This window comes from Nothoprocta perdicaria, unplaced genomic scaffold, assembly GCF_003342845.1.
Source record: "Nothoprocta perdicaria isolate Ctin4 unplaced genomic scaffold, notPer1 scaffold_52, whole genome shotgun sequence".
Classification (NCBI taxonomy): Eukaryota; Metazoa; Chordata; class Aves; order Tinamiformes; family Tinamidae; genus Nothoprocta; species Nothoprocta perdicaria.
Genome location: NW_020455777.1, coordinates 4193982 through 4210099, shown reverse-complemented (window position 1 = coordinate 4210099; position 16118 = coordinate 4193982). Strand labels below are relative to the sequence as shown.

General features: G+C 35.7%; 1 protein-coding gene across 1 annotated transcript in view; it reads left to right on the top strand.

Moving 5' to 3' along the window:
- The window catches only part of LOC112954928 (venom phosphodiesterase 1-like), a 34326-nt gene extending 18774 nt beyond the window's left edge, over positions 1-15552 (top strand). The window contains 11 exon segments of the mRNA XM_026048204.1: positions 2219-2346; positions 2929-2995; positions 4737-4824; positions 5576-5745; positions 5855-5906; positions 6719-6873; positions 10142-10277; positions 11024-11101; positions 12294-12426; positions 13687-13843; positions 15244-15552. Of these exon segments, the coding sequence (XP_025903989.1) occupies positions 2219-2346; positions 2929-2995; positions 4737-4824; positions 5576-5745; positions 5855-5906; positions 6719-6873; positions 10142-10277; positions 11024-11101; positions 12294-12426; positions 13687-13843; positions 15244-15417 (1338 nt within the window). The 3' untranslated portion in view covers positions 15418-15552.
- The last annotated feature ends 566 nt before the right edge of the window (positions 15553-16118 follow it).

Genomic DNA, 16118 nt, shown 5'->3' with positions numbered 1-16118 from the left:
TGAAGGTCAAACTAGCACACTTATAGGAAGCTAAGCTGTGTTTCTTTACATTTATAGTTTACAGTATGTTAAAAGTAAAATTTGTATCCACATTTTGTCACAGTTTTCCCTTCTTTCATTTCCTGCCAGTTCATTTTCCATTCTGACTAGTCCTTGTCCAAGCAGTAGACAGATGTTCTATTATTTTTAGAATGAATATTCACAACTTGGATTTAATTTCTAGTCTGTCTTAGATGAGTATGCTTCTAATAAATCACCACTAGAGGTCTTCCCGTAATCTGTTGAAAAACTTTGTTGTGCAATACCACATGTAGCTTTTTCCTGTGTAAAATCTAAGAAGCAGTGCATGTTCCTGTTTAAATTGTTCTTGATTCTTAATACTTAAGAACATATCATTTATTCACCACCATTTTATAATCCTAARTAGACACAAGTTAAGGATAATTCCAATTGATGGGAATAGGGGAAAGAGATTTGTCAGTGTTCAGCTTTCTACCCCATTGTATGCACTGAAATATTAGTGTGAGAGAAATAGCACATTTTGTGTCTCTTCAGTCCCAGTAAAACTGCAATGGCAAATAAAGAAGAGATATGACTGTATAGGAACAGCTTGGTGTCTGGGCACTTTCCCTTTCTGTTCATAAGTAGTTGGAGCTTGTGTATTTTCTCTCCTTCACGTTGTTAGAAGGATCGCTTTGGGCTGAGAAGCTTGTGTGCTGTATATTAATTGCTGGAATCAATAGAAATACATTCATATTCCAGGATGGTGTCTTTTCTTTTGTTTGTTTTTTTCTTTCATTAGACTGTGCTTGGTGAGGTGACCTCATCTCCTGGGCTAACAAACTYACTGAATCCCATGTTTCCTCTTCCTGGGTTCTCTTGGGTTTCTTTTATGTCTCAACCTGATAACACTCTCTGTCTATGCAGCTCAATGTACCGTTGGCCGCCTTTGCCGTGAGGTTCATCTCCATCTTGTTTTCTACYAGGGCTGCTTGCCCCTTCTCTGCCTCGCTGCTCCCCAGCTGCTTGATGCCAACTTCTGCTGGTAGATACTTTTTCTCTTTAAGTGTTTTTTGCAGTACTTGATGCAGGAGTGCAAGGTACTTTTAGGAGGCTCTGTGAGCTTTAGGGCATATCAAACTGATGGAAAGGGTGTATACAGGCTTCACTACAGACTTTTTGCTGTTGCAGAGGTCCTTAGTAAGCCAAGCTTGGTGTAACCTCAGTCCCTCCTGAMCTATAAGAGGGAATGTGGCTTCAAGAAGAAGGACGTGACTGGCAGACTGCTGAGGAATAACTTCCTGGGAGCAAATGAGAATAGTCCTCAAGTCTCCTAAATCATATCTGATGCTCCCACACTTYATACTTCTGCTTTGCTACCCTTCCTACGCTTACCAATAACTGCACCATTTTTCATTCTTGTGGTCATTTTATCAGATGTCAGTAAGCTAGTACTGCCTATGATAGAGAAATCCAAACTTTCTAGATTCTTTATGCAGCATCTTCCAGAAAAAACTCTTGAGAGATCTTCAAGTTTTATAGTTGTGTTATCATTTTTTTTCTATGGTGCTTTTCAACTCTTAGCTGTTTTTTAAGGAACTGCTGACAAACTGGAAAAAAAAGAAACTATCAGAGTCATGAGAGTCGTTTGTGAAATGAAATCAAGATATCTGGTGACCTCYTATGCTTATACATTTGTAAGAAGGCACTCCACAGACTGAACATTTGCTGCTTCCAAGAGATTTAGCTGCCTATAACTTAAAAGAGATTTCCAAAGGACTCTTGATAAGTATAGAAACAGATATATTTTGTTTTATTTATTGGCTGGTAAAGTAATAGAAGATTGCAGAAAACCTCAAACTTCCAGGGAACTTTCTCTTGTAGAGTGTAARCTGATATATCAGAAGCCAGTGACATTAATTTTACTAGTAAATGTCTTCCAGCCTGAGCAATATTTTATCACATTATTGGTACACTTGTTATGTGTATTATAGCAGTAGATTTTCAAACAGTTCTAAAAAGCCACTTTTCCTTCCATTGCTTCTTGGGCCAAAAATGAGATCAACAAGTTATAGGAGCAACTACTGGTGAATAATGTGTTTTGTGCTTGCATTTTTGTCACCAAGATGTTTGTGTTGGTATTGAATGGTGGGTTTATGATGGGTTTACTYTTAATGCTGAAAACAAACTCATGACTGAGCTCTTTCCTATTTCATAGTGCCAAAGATCCATCCAGCACTTCAAACCCTACCTGACACCTAACTTGCCAAAACGTTTTCATTATGCTAACAATATTCGTATTGATAAAGTACATCTTTTGGTGGATCAGCAGTGGCTCGCTGTGAGGTAACATCATCTGTGGGATGGTTTCTTATCTTTTCCATCCTTTCCTTGTCCTTTTCGTTTCCATCACAAATGCCTCATTTTGATTTTACTTAAAACTTAGAGTGTTACCCTCCATTATCTGTGATATAATTCCACACTTGTAAGTTGAAATCCCTTGCAATCTTTTTTTTTTTTTTTCCCAAATGAGGTAACTGCTTTGTTATCTCATTGTATGTTTTATATTAAAATGCAAATATTACAGAATATAACTGAAAATACAGCTCTTCTTCATCAGATTGCACTGATTTGAAACTTTCTGATGGGCCCTGGTTAAAAACAGCCATTTCTTAATTAATTTCCAAAACATCGATTCACTGCGCACTCAGTAGTTACCTAGGATATGTTTTATTTCTGCCCATAACAATTGCTGTTGCTTAAGGGAAAGAGAGGGAGATCTTCATAAAAATCAACACTGAATGAAAGTAGTATAATTTTCACTCTGTTCTTAAGACATGATTCAGAGTCCAGTGATTCAGGATGACAATTACTAACTGATTATAATTGTGTCACTTTTATTTACCACATATGATGTTTTCTTCTTAGAGACAACAGATACACAGCTTGTAATGGAGGCAATCATGGCTATGATAATGAATTTAAAAGTATGCAGGTAAGATACTTTTATTCAATTCTTGTGTGTTTTCAGAAAATCATTATGTGCTGGATGAACCACTAGAATATAGAACACATTATAATTTTTGCAGTATACTTTTTTCTTTTCTGTCATCCAGGCATCTAAACCATGACTGCATACTGAGTCTCCATATTCAAATTGTCTTACATCAATATGTACATATCAATATGGGTTTCAGTTCCCACTATTACTTGCTTGCATTCTTCTGATGGAGTAATGACTGAAAAATCTTCATAGCCTCTGGAAGCTCATCTGAGCATCTGAAGGCCTTATATAAAGAGCCTTATCTAAAGACTGGCTGTCCAGAGAGGTTGTGGAGTCTCCCTCTCTGGAGATCTTCTCCGGAGCGATCGGGTAATCAGTGCTCTGCATGACCCTGCTGGAGCAGGGTGGTTGGAATAGGTGATCTCTAGAGGTCCCTTCCAACCTTAAACATTCTGTGCTTCTGTCTAAAGCTTCTCTTCTCTGCTTGACTTAACCTAATGCCTGGTCCAAGGAAGGTAAAGAGTTGTTAGAAAAACCTGTATTGCAGTTTCCTCTCATTTTCAGTTCTGATTACAGTGAGGATATTTTCAGGTCTTGAGTTTTTAAGATAATATTTTGTCTATGCTCTGTGAYGTGAAACTTTAAATGAACTCAAGCCTACCACTAATAATCCTATATTCTGCACCTGGCATGTTTTACTTACAGGAATCAACTTCAGCTGAATCTTCACATCTTTATTATAACTGTATGCCGGTAAACTGATCAGGACATTCCTGAATGTTTACACGGCAAAACAAGTAAAAATTCATGTTAAATAATGGAAATATTAATTATAGCTAATCTTATCCTGATGATGCAATGACCAAGAAAAATTAATTCTTTATAAAAAAGTAACATGTGTTTGTGTCTAGTGATGTGATATCTAGTGATGCCTAGTCATATTTAAAAAAAAAAATTAAAATTTCTTTCCTGTTATGTAAACATAAGAATATTATTTTAGAACAGATCATTTTCCTATTTAGTCATGTTTCCTGTATATCATAGCAGCCAGYTCAGCAGCTTATAATGTAGTGGAAATTAGTTCAGGTCTGAAAGCAGTCACTGTTCTTCTGTTCTACTTTCAGACACAAGGAAGGGTCACCTGGCACTATATTGTACCACTGGTGGTACTAACTCAGGTCTCTGCTAAATTTGGGATGGATCTTCCCTGCCCTTTACTCCCTATGGTAGTCATGGCAGTAGTAGTCATGGTTATAGGCTCCCATGTTTCTTAAAGACTTCAGAAAATGTAACTTACATTTAAAAAAAATAAACTCTCTTATATTCCTGGGTTGGTATTGGCATTTAAGAGGATCTATGTCATAATTCAGTATCTGTTAAAAGGATATTACTCTTACTAGTGTTACAATGAAAACATCTAAAGTTTGAATTTGAAACACAACAAACAATAATTTCCATAAATATGCACAGAAATATTAAAGAAAAAAAAAGAAAAAAGAAAAACAGATTTCATATGTACTTGAAAGTAACCTGAGAAATGAATTTATATTTTGCACTCTACTTCAAATAATATGTAATGAGCAGTATTTGCCTTCTTTGTCAGCTATATGCTGTATTTTAAGTTTGATGACTTGTGAAAAGCTATATTTTGGTCCCTGGTTCTTTGAAATCTCACTCATTTATTTCTGAATTTTACTTACTTTAGATAACTTTTTTTTTAATTACAATATAGGCTATATTCTTAGGATATGGGCCAGGCTTTAAAGAGAAAACAGAAGTGGACCCCTTTGAAAACATAGAAGTTTACAACCTTATGTGTGGTGAGTAGAGGCAATCCAGCAGTGTTTTCGAACACCAGTGTTGTGAGAGGAAATGAAGAACTAAAACTTCAGTAAATTCATTCAAAGGCTAAACTTCTCACATAAAGTGCTTCATTTGAAATCATGCATGAAATCAGTCTAGCATTCTGTATAGTGTTCAAAGACAAACTACCAAAAATTGTGAGGAAAGTCTTCCTGCCACATGGACTTGCTGTTGAAATAGTGCATGTGGGATCATTTTAGGACAAGAAAAAGGCCTTGCAGAGCATCAGAACTGTTGCTCAGAACTTGAGCTGCACCACTGCAGTTGCACTGAGAAGTGTGGAAATTGGTTCCTCAGGAAAGATGAGTTAAAGCATTGTACAAAAATGCAATGTGCTAGMATGCTTCATAATATGATACCTTCTTCTCCTGCAATCACAACTGTATGCATAACTGCATAAAACCACCCAGTTTTCTTTATGGTACAGCTCTATATAAAACTGTTTTACATTACTCAGATGCATAGATTACCAAATCTTGATGCATTGGGTCCTTTATAACTCTAAGACTGGACATTGTTGGTAGCTACTATCAYAGATTAGGTAATTGAATAAACTATTATTTTTCTTTTTGGAATAAATGCATTGCAAATGCATAAAAATGGAATGATAATGTATTTTAAAAGTGCCATTTTATTCTTAATGTATCTTTAGAAACTATTTAAATTTTTTTTCTGTTCAATTTTCAAATTTCAAAAATGTTTCAATAGATCTGCTGCATATTACACCGGCACCAAACAATGGAACACATGGCAGCTTAAACCACCTTTTGAAAAATCCTTTTTACAATCCTTCACATGCAAAAGAAGAGTCGTCTCCTTCATCATGTCCAGTTGTCAATCTGAGTCCCCCAAGTGAGTTAGGATGCACATGCAATGAAGTAAGTGGGGTCTTCTCAGATCTTTTAACCATCTTTGTCAAGTGTTTTCAYTTTTCCTTGATTTCTCTAAACTGGAGATTCCCATAAATGGTTCTCTAATATTTTACAGATGTTGGACGTTTCAGAAATAAACAAGAGGTTAAATCTCACYGCAGAAGAAAGTAAGTAGTAAGAAGTGAATGGGACAGCAATAATTTTCAATCTATGCATATTTTAGGTTCTGTGTTACTAGATTCACTGGGAATTGCAATTTAAAGTGAAGTAGGAAAGTCAAATAAGAGGCATTATTTTTATCTAGCATCTTTTTAAAAGATGCTAATGGATGCTTTTGTAAGAAAATTTCTGCACAGGAACTGAATCCAAATCTCATTAAAATCTTGAAAAGAAATGCACTGGTTTCGGCAGACTTTGGATCCAGCCTGAGTACTTATGGACAATGGCGTACCTGTTGTTCCCCACCTGGCAAACATAAGTTTGACTTTCTCTGGTCACAAACTCCCATAGATATTTCTGTGTGCTTTTTCTTTTGTGCGGTTGGGTGGTGGCATTCTTTGTAGTTTTAGGAAGCAATATAATAAGTATATAAGTATTATAAGTATTGTAAGTATTATAAGCATTATAAGTATCTAGCCAACTAAGACTTAATTTTCAATCCATTGACAAGATAACTTCAAAAAAAATCAAAATGAAATTGTAAATAATTGGGAATTTGAATCATACATACATCATACAGTCTTGTGTCATATTATAGTGGTTTTTGCACGTTAAAAATAGCAGGGAAGTTTTTTTCTACATTTTTATTCCACTCAGAAGTAAAAACCTTAAATAAACACATGATCATGTTTAGTGTCATTTCTATTTCTATTTATATTTATTCATGTACATATTTACATTTTACCTCTCCTTGCTTAAGCATTTGGGCTATCAAAAATGTTCTCGAAGAGCAAATCAATAATTATTGTTTAAATCCTAGTAAAGGAGACAAACTCCCGTAATTTGCCATATGGGAGACCCAGAGTTCTCCAGAAAGAAAACACCTACTGTGTCCTTTCTCATCATGGGTATGTGAGTGGATACAGTTACAATATCTGGATGCCACTGTGGACTGCGTACACTGTCAATAACCAGGTAGGTTATCAGTTACCCATATCATTCTTAATTATGTAATATAATGGACTGGACATGTGGTTTGTTCACTGGGAATTCTGTTTATGGATTAATAGGTGTCATGTGACTCAGACATTTTTTTTTCTGAAAAGGAAAAAAAGTATCTTTGATATCTTTTAAAATTCAAACATTCTAAAATATGTTAAAACAAAAGGAAAAAGCCATCTGTTAGGGATACAAAAGACACAAAGGAACAGAGCTCCTATTAAGCTGTTTCTGTTAAGGCTGTTTTGTAAGTTGGTAAGCTGTCAACATAGTGCTCCAACTTGCCTGTCAATTCCTAAGGAAAATCATTCTATGTTTTCCAAAGCCAGAAACTTGTAAGTTTTCCTGTAAATACCATGATTTTTTTTCCCAGTAATAAACCTCCCAAATATATACAGTCCTTCAAGACAGTTTGTAATAATGCGTGTGTCTGTACATTCTGTTTATTTTCTCACTATTACATTATAAAATTTCAGAATGATATAATCATAGCTGGAAGGTCAGAGAGTTCAAGGATTTGTATAATTGTTTTCACATTCCCAGGGTCAGTAAACTAATGGACATTAACAAACTTGTTCCTCCTATAATTTGACTTTTTTTCAGAAATTTCCCTTAGGAAATACCTTCTACATTGTTTTTTAGTTTTTCTAAGAGAAATGTATTTTTTCATGCCCATATTTTTCATGTTCTTAACATTGTAATACAACATTTTATAACAGTACAAATACAGAGAAATTATTCTAATCAAAATATTTGCTGTTAGAATATTAGTATAGAAAACTTCTTTCTGAAATTGAGTGGTTTTTTTTCAACTACAATATATAGTATTCAAGAGAGAAAGCTTCATAAGTTATGGCAATAGTGGCCGGACAAAGAGCTAAAGCCACTGTCTTTGTAAGTTTTGTGGGAATGACGGAAGCCTGGAATTTCAGCAAAACTGTTAATATATCCTAGGTGGCTTCTGTTGTGAATAAAGCCTGTGCGATGGATGACTTAATGACTTCTAAACTGAGATATTTCTTGATAAGTGGGTAGCTGTCCACTATAGAAAGGGCTCAAACAGTAAAAGAAGTGATGAAGACTTGAATTTTGCTGGCTTTGTGTGATCTCCGAACATTTTAAAACGGGACTGGCTGATCAAGGCCACGCAAGATTATTGATTGCATCTACCCGTGATACTATAGTTCAGGATGTTAGGGAAACCTACCAAGATTGAAAGACGGTTATTTTCCTTATCTGACAGGGTGAAAGGCAGATTTTCTTGCAAAAAGTTAATGACTACAGCTGCCAGAGGAATTAAAAATTCCACACTTGTGGGATTTAAAACTGCTTTGCTCTCTATAGCAGCTTGTGAACAACGTATCACTTCCTAAACATGAAYTGCAGTTTCATTTGCTTTTCTAAGCTTTTGACATTTTTGTCTGTTTATGAATATGGAGCATTTCTATTGCTAAAGAAAATTACATGTAAGAATTTCTAACTTTAGTACAAAAATGTRAATTAAATTAGTTTTTGAGACTCATTCATAAGTAGTCTAAACTATACTGCAGTGAGACAAAAACAGCAATGAGACTTGTCTAAATCACTGAGATTTTTGGAACTAAATCTCAGTGCATTGGGGTTGTGGGAATTTTGTTTTCTGTGGTTCAGTATTTTTTCTTCTTGATTACCCAAAAAAGATTCCTGGAAGTGCCTGAAGTTGACATGACAGACCACAGCAGCTGCTTCAGTTCTGTCATGTAGTGCAAATAGCTCATATTTMTTGATGTTAATTACCATCTATTAAAAAGAAATCTGCATCAGAAAACATAATGCATGATGTGGTATTTGTTAACTATCTTCTTCAGAAGACTGTATGCTTCTGTAACCAGAAAGACAGGGAAYCAACAGCTAAAGATGTTGAGCATGTGCTGAAATTTGTTTTCTGATGTCTGTGTCTTAAGACATAGCAGTTATCAGTGTCAAGGTCTTATTTCTTAATCAATCATCATTTTCAACAGCWTGTTTGGGATTTTTTTATTCCATCCTTTTCAATATATTATCTTTTTAAAAATAGTTATTCCTCTGCTTTGAGGAAAAGAAATGAGTAGGTTATTCCAGAGAGAGTGTGTTAGTATATGGACCATTAATGATTGCATTCTTGGGTTGCACTAGCTGTTGACCGACCTCATGGTACTAAAAGGTGCACATAGATACAGCCATGCCCAGCTATTAGCAGGTTTTGATACTGTTGACTTGCTTGTAGATTCTAAAAAAAACAAGCTGAACCATGTGGACTGGGTCCTTTCTCAAAATTACGTGAGAATTCATTAGAAATTCTTAAGTCTTCTCCTGCGATGTCCACTGGAAACAGCTCTGAACAACCTACATGTGTGGGAACGTTTTTGAAAATGTTAATATTAATTCCATTAACATAAAACTTGAACATAATATGGGCATACAGAAATTGTCATAAAATAAGTAAAGAAAGTAAATTAAAGAGTACAAAGAGASACAAGGAGAATGTTAAGTTTTTTTTCTGATTGGTTTAACCAATTAAAATAGACAATGAGCTAAATTCCTATTTAGATGTTTAACTACTGTTTATAAAGATAAAAATCAGAATATATGTTCCAGTTTTACCAAAGGAAAATAAATAGCACATTTACATGAGTGTAAAAAAACAAGTGCACCTCAACACACACAGAAAAAAACATGTTCTGGTATTCTAATTATTGCAATCATTCAATATGAGATTGATAGAAACAGTTATACTAATCAGATTAGTTTTGGACCATTTCTTAGCTATTGTGAGCATAGGTCTACTGAAGTTAATGAAACAAGCCAGTAAAATGTACTGAATCTCCTACAGTGGTTTCTTTTTTTTTTTTTTTTAACTCTTTAGAGGCACAGACTCATATTAATGACAGACCATTCTCAGATGCTTTATTGACAAGATAATCTGAAACCAAGTTTCTGTTTCCAGGAAGTGATGAACGAGCCAAATTTGTCACCTGTTTTGACCTAAAGCTGTACATTTACAACCAGAACTTTGCATGTTACGTAGGGATTTCCCTGAATTACCTAAAAACAGATGTAAAGGAAAAACACTAGGCAGAAAACATTACTGCCCATTACTTGCATCGACCTGATTCATAATGAAAATGGRAAGATTCAATGAGGGCCATTCTAGAAAGTTAAAACCATACAGAGCATTACGCTGGCCACAGCGTGGGTGTAACACTTTTTTTTTCTCTTTTCACAGGAAAACACGTCTTCGCTTCCTCCCACTGTTTCAGACTGTCTGCGGGCTGATGTTAGAATCCCTGTTGCTCAGAGCCAAAATTGTTCTGACTACCCAGAAGGGCTGAACTTCACTCGTGGTTTCCTCTATCCTCCCAGTGAGTATGGTCCTTTTTATAGCCGGAGCTTAGAAAGTCTTCATCAGCTGGATGTGGGTTTATGTTTAAACATATACCCAAACACCAAAACAAACTTCTTGAGATCAGCATGTCGGGCAGAAAAAAGTTTCCAGTGTTTGTAGACTGACCAAAATGAAGACTGCTACTAGTTTTATTTAAGTCTTTTCAGTTTTAGAACATTTAGGTTTTTCCCGAAAAAAAATGGAACAACTTGAATTTAACTAAGATTGGTTGGAAAGATATGAAGAAATAGAGGTGAGAGCTGTCTCTCTTCTTCTATATTTATTTCATTATGTCAAATTGAATAGTGTCCTGTCACAAATGAAACAAAACAAAACACATCTCATTAACACTGAATAGCCCTGAAATGACAATAGGTGATAAATAGTGATCTAATGATCTGATAGTTGCTTTTTAGCCTAGTCCATAAATAAAAATAAAATATTCCATGTGAGAAAATGCGTTATCCCTGTTTGTATCTGTCAGCATGATAAAAGAGGACCTCAGTCCAACATAATCTACTGTAGTCATGATTGTGCCTTTGTAAAAGGCTTCATGGTCTATCTTAATGGTCTATCTTTCGCAGACTAAAAGCAAATTTAAATGTTAAGGAATGTGAAGCTGAATCAGATACACCTGCAATTCACAGTGACAAATGATTCAAATTTGTCTTTGTGTAGTACTTTATTAAGGTATGCTTTGTTCTTTCATATGTTTGTATATAGACTTCAACTCATCTGGTCTTGAACAATATGATGCTTTACTCACCAGCAATATAGTTCCCATGTATCCAGCATTYGGAGGTAGGTTCCAAGGTTCTGATTAATATGTTCTGTAACTGTTGAAATGGTTCTACTCTTCATATACTTGTAGCAATGATCTCAAAACGTTAATACATGACCTGCGGTGTATCCAAATCTTCTGCAAAATCTTTAACAGCCTTTTTTAAATTAGATGTGTGAAATTTTAAAACATCCTCCTGTAAGTCATATTTTTTTGTRTATAGTTCTGTTAGAACTTTTTGTAGGTGTACCTGTTCACTTCAGAATGATTTCTTCATCTTATTTGCACTGCCCTAGCAGGAAATGCCAGCTACAAAACTCATAAAATGGTGGCACTGGGGAAATGCCCAGGAAAAACGAACACAGCTCTTTGCCTCTCCTTTTGTAAGAACTCCCAGTAAGACAGGATGAAGCGTGTAAACAGTGCCCAGATACTGTGCCTGATTCATCAAGTAGAAACCTGAAACAGAGAATGCTAATCTTGGAATGTTTCTCTTAGACAGATGTTTCTGTTCTACAAGTGCAGTAAGCTACATTGACCGCATCCAACTTGACTCACATTTGTTAGTAATCATGGATAACTTTTCTACATGCAGTCTTGTTACTACATTTAGTTAAGCCTGTGTCCATTTTCTTAGCTGAGGGATAGAACCTGCTGAAGCTAAAAGCTGAGGGAAAAGCAATGATGTAGCTACTGCCTTTCTGTGGCATTCCTCATTTATTCACAAACTTGTCAGGTGAAAAACAGAGATACCAAAAATATAAGTGGCTTGAATCTTCCAAGTCAAATGGCATGGTAATATTTGACATGAATTCTCTGGACTTAGACTAAGTCTCAGATTAATAACTCTCAGATACTCCTTTCACAGAGCCACCATCTCAGTTTGCACTATTTGTCACAGYTGTTGGGGCTAGCAGGTAGGCCAGAAATCAATGGCTTTTGGGATCTGGAGTTGTAGGCTTCAGATTCAATATACATCTCCAGTASTGTAGGAGAGGCCTACAGAAGTATAGTAGCATCAGTACTGAATAAGAGTATGTCCCTTCTAAAGAAATCTAAATAGTATGTAACAAAGAATTTATTTTACAGACAGTTCAGCATGGAAACTTTTATTATTTATCCACAACAAAACAAGGAATAGGTTCTTTGCTTTTGGTAGTGAAATAGCTTCAAAATTGTGTTAATTGTGCTTATGCTTTCTTTCAATGACAGTCTTATGGGACTATTTCCATAATGTCCTACTTCAGAAGTATTCTAGAGAAAGGAATGGAATAAATGTTATCAGTGGACCAGTGTTTGATTACAATTATGATGGTCATTTTGACAGTCTTCATGAAATTACACTGTAAGTACAAGGAAACGCCTGAGATCAAACTCTAGATTATTTTGCACTTTATTTCTAGGTAGACACTTTTCTGCAGAAAGAACAAAAACAAAATATGAAGGAGTGTTGACTCTTCTGTTTATAATCCATCAGCCATTCATTTAAAAGAAACCCAAAGCATAGCAATCTTTGTAGCTTTGCAAAAGCAAATGCCCTTGTAGGTAGATTTTAATTTAGAAGTTCCAGTCACACATGTGTCCACCCRCACATGCATATACACAGATATACACCGTGTATATAAGCACCAAGCACCGTGCGATAAGCACCAAGTATTTATCTTAGTCATTGAGAACAGAAGGAGGAACAAAACTGAATAAGAGCAAACAACAACTTAGACCCTTCCAAATATAGGGAAAATGTGTTTTGACAGTAAGAACCCTTATGTAGAAGGACAAGTGCTGGGAAATCTGCACAGCTAACTGTTGTCACTGGCAATTTTATATTCAAGGCTTGACTTAATACCACATTTGTCGAAAAATATTTTGAGAATGGTAAAGTCAGCTCTGCCACGAAGCAGGAGGCTGGAAGGGATGAGAGACTAGAGCTTCTTTCCAAGCAAAATGCTGTAATGCCCACTSAACCACATAATGTTGTCTAAAGTTTTGAATAAGCATGTATTATTCAGCATGGCTAGTCATATAATGGTTTCACTGATGTTGTTTATTTAAATATTGAAGACATACAGCTAATCTGGGAGGTGTTCAGCTCTTCATATGTTTAGACACAAAAGGGAGCATGCTAGTGGCTATAATACGAGGGCAAAGACACTTTGAATCACATATCCCAAGCTGGTTTCTACAGAACATAACCACGAGTCATCCTTCTAGCATTTCTTATTGACTAGGAACCAGAAGCTAATTTTCCTTCTTCTTCAAATCAGTTTCATACAGTTGAAATTCTTAATGTAGCAAAGGACACTTACAATGCTGCAACCTGCCCCTTCTAGATGTGAACGTTCTTAGCTTTGGCAAAATGGAATATAGAGCACATGAGCAGTCCTGTTGATTTAAATGGGACYGCCTGTAGAAAAAGGACTAATTTTTGCATATTTGGTTGGATATTGAGACTGTCTTTCCTATCAGATATTTATTTCAATTATACAATAAATAGAAGTCATATAATAGTGAAAGAACACTCCTGAGATGTTTTCTATGACATACCAACAACATCAGTGTTCTCGTATTTTCTTACTAATTAAATCCCCTTATTTTTGTTTTATAGGCATGTAAATGATACACAAATCCCAGTCCCAACCCATTACTTTGTGGTTCTGACTAGCTGCAAGAATCCGTCTTTCACTCCACTGAACTGTTCAGGCTCCCTGGAAGTTTTGTCGTTTATCCTTCCTCATCGACCTGACAACACTGAAAGCTGTGCTGTAAGTGTAATTTCCTGCTCCTGCGGGCAAGTGGGCTTCGTGAACTGTCATTCCTGGTGGAAGAATCTTTAGATCTATAGGGTTTAATTAACTTGTTCCTATTTGCAGTTGACATTCATTATTTACAACAAGAAATGCATACTTGAATTAAGTAAAAGGGATACTTCCACGAAAAGTGTAAATCTCAAAGAAAATAAATTGGTCTAGTCTAGCATGTATTGTTCAGCCAGGTGGGTGTCCTTGCACCAAGCTCCAGAGTGCAGAAGGTTCCTTTCATGACAGTTTCCCATACACAGACATAGCTATAGGGACTTGAAGTGGCTCTCAGAGCAACACAGTTGTGTTCAGTTTGTTTGTGGCTCTGCCTGAACTCGTAACTCCACACAGGTGCAAGATGCCTCATCAGAAGCAACCTGGGTCTGCATTTATAGCATGGCTAATCCACAATTTCACAAGGAATTTGTAGGAAGCTGAGAGTTGACTGAATGTGCAAAAGAAATAATTAGGAATAATCAGGAATTAGTCTTGATTCTTTAACAATTAATGCCTTTTCTCTAAAGCTTAGCAATAAACACCTTAAACATCTTTATATTTCATACTGTCCACTRTGAGCCATGGTAGGTTAAATTTAGTGAAATACTTGTGTCCAAAGCAGATCCTGGCAATAGGAAAGCAAATTACAACCTGCATGCAAGTAATTATTGTAGTAAAACAATAAAATAGCGTTCTGATTCATTAGTGCTGATGTTTACAGGGCTTTTTTATTTTCCTTTTTTTTGGGAGGTATTAAGTCTGCATCTGTCTAGCAATYACTTTTGCTGTCCAGTCCAGCTGTTCTAGGGACTTTGCTCAGATTGACAGATGCCAGTTGTTTAGCTAGCCTGAGGACAGCCATTAATTTACACAGTAACTAAACCTATCCTGACTTGTGTATTTAAAATATGACTCAACTCTACTTAACAATTAATTAGTCAACAATTTATTAGATGTCATACCTACCATTTCAGCAGTATTTTGCTTCTCTGTAGCCTCAGATTGCTTATAGTCTTTTCTTTGAATATATTATTTTACTCGGCAATTGGTTTGGTGTTAAGTTTATGTGAGAACTTCCATGCTTGGATTCTACTGGTCTCCCAAGACAGTTGAAATGAAATGTAGCTGACAGGAAGCAGGTCTGACAGGAGGCTGGGCCTGTGTCGGGGTAGATGGGGATTGGGGGCATCTGTTTGACTTTTACCTAAATGAGATCCCCAAATGCAAGGCCGCAAAGATGTCTAGGAAAAAAAACGAAAGAGATTTTGCAAACTAAGGGCTTTCGATGCCATTAATGCACTCTGTTGTTTGGTGGTGGTGTTAGACAATAACAAGTATTTTAACATTACTTCTGTTTTTCTTGGCAGGAAAACAAACAGCCTTCTGAATGGGTTGAAAAAAGAGTTCAGGCTCATGTTGCTCGTGTTCGAGATGTGGAACTTCTCACTGGGCTTGACTTTTACCAGGAAAGACAGGAACCTGTCTCTGAGATCTTACAGCTAAAGACATTTTTGCCAACATTTGAGACGGACATTAACTAAATATCAGTAAAATGTATCTGTACTTGGAAGAAAATAAATCTGAAAAAAAAGCTTTTTCTTTAGTTAACTATGCAGGGAACATGACAATGTCTGTTCTGTAAGAAAACACACAACATCTAATTCCATTTTTTCAAGTTCTTATTCTTTGGTTATCCATTCTGTTTTGTGCCAACTGAGTAACAATTACGAAAAGTAAATTAAATCCTCATCGATGAATCAAGTTTTTAAATAATATTTTAATATTAATGGTTTTGGGAAAAAAAATGCAGAAGTAGCATGTCTTTTTTTGTGGTAGAAAGACCCCCAAATTGTAATTTGTAAAGAAAATATTTCTGTAATTGAGCTGAAAAGAGAAGCATTTTAAGAGGAATGTGTGTGTTTTTTCACTTGTTTATATCTGTGAAGTAGTGGTTATYTAACATTGGTATATCCTGAAATGCTCTGAATTTCTTTCACCTGCTGTTAATTCACACGAAAACTGCTATATATCTAAAACATTCAGATTTTCAAAAAGCCTGCATATGGTGGGCGTGTCTTCTGAGAGTACACACTCTGGATAATCTCTTCCGAGATTTTCCACACAGGTAAATTCATTAAGCTAGTAATACCTGAAGTGAAATAAAATGAATGAGCTACATTCTTTAGTCTTCAGAAATCTTCAATTGTTTTGTGCAAGAAGAGCTAAAAAACAGTCCCTGTAG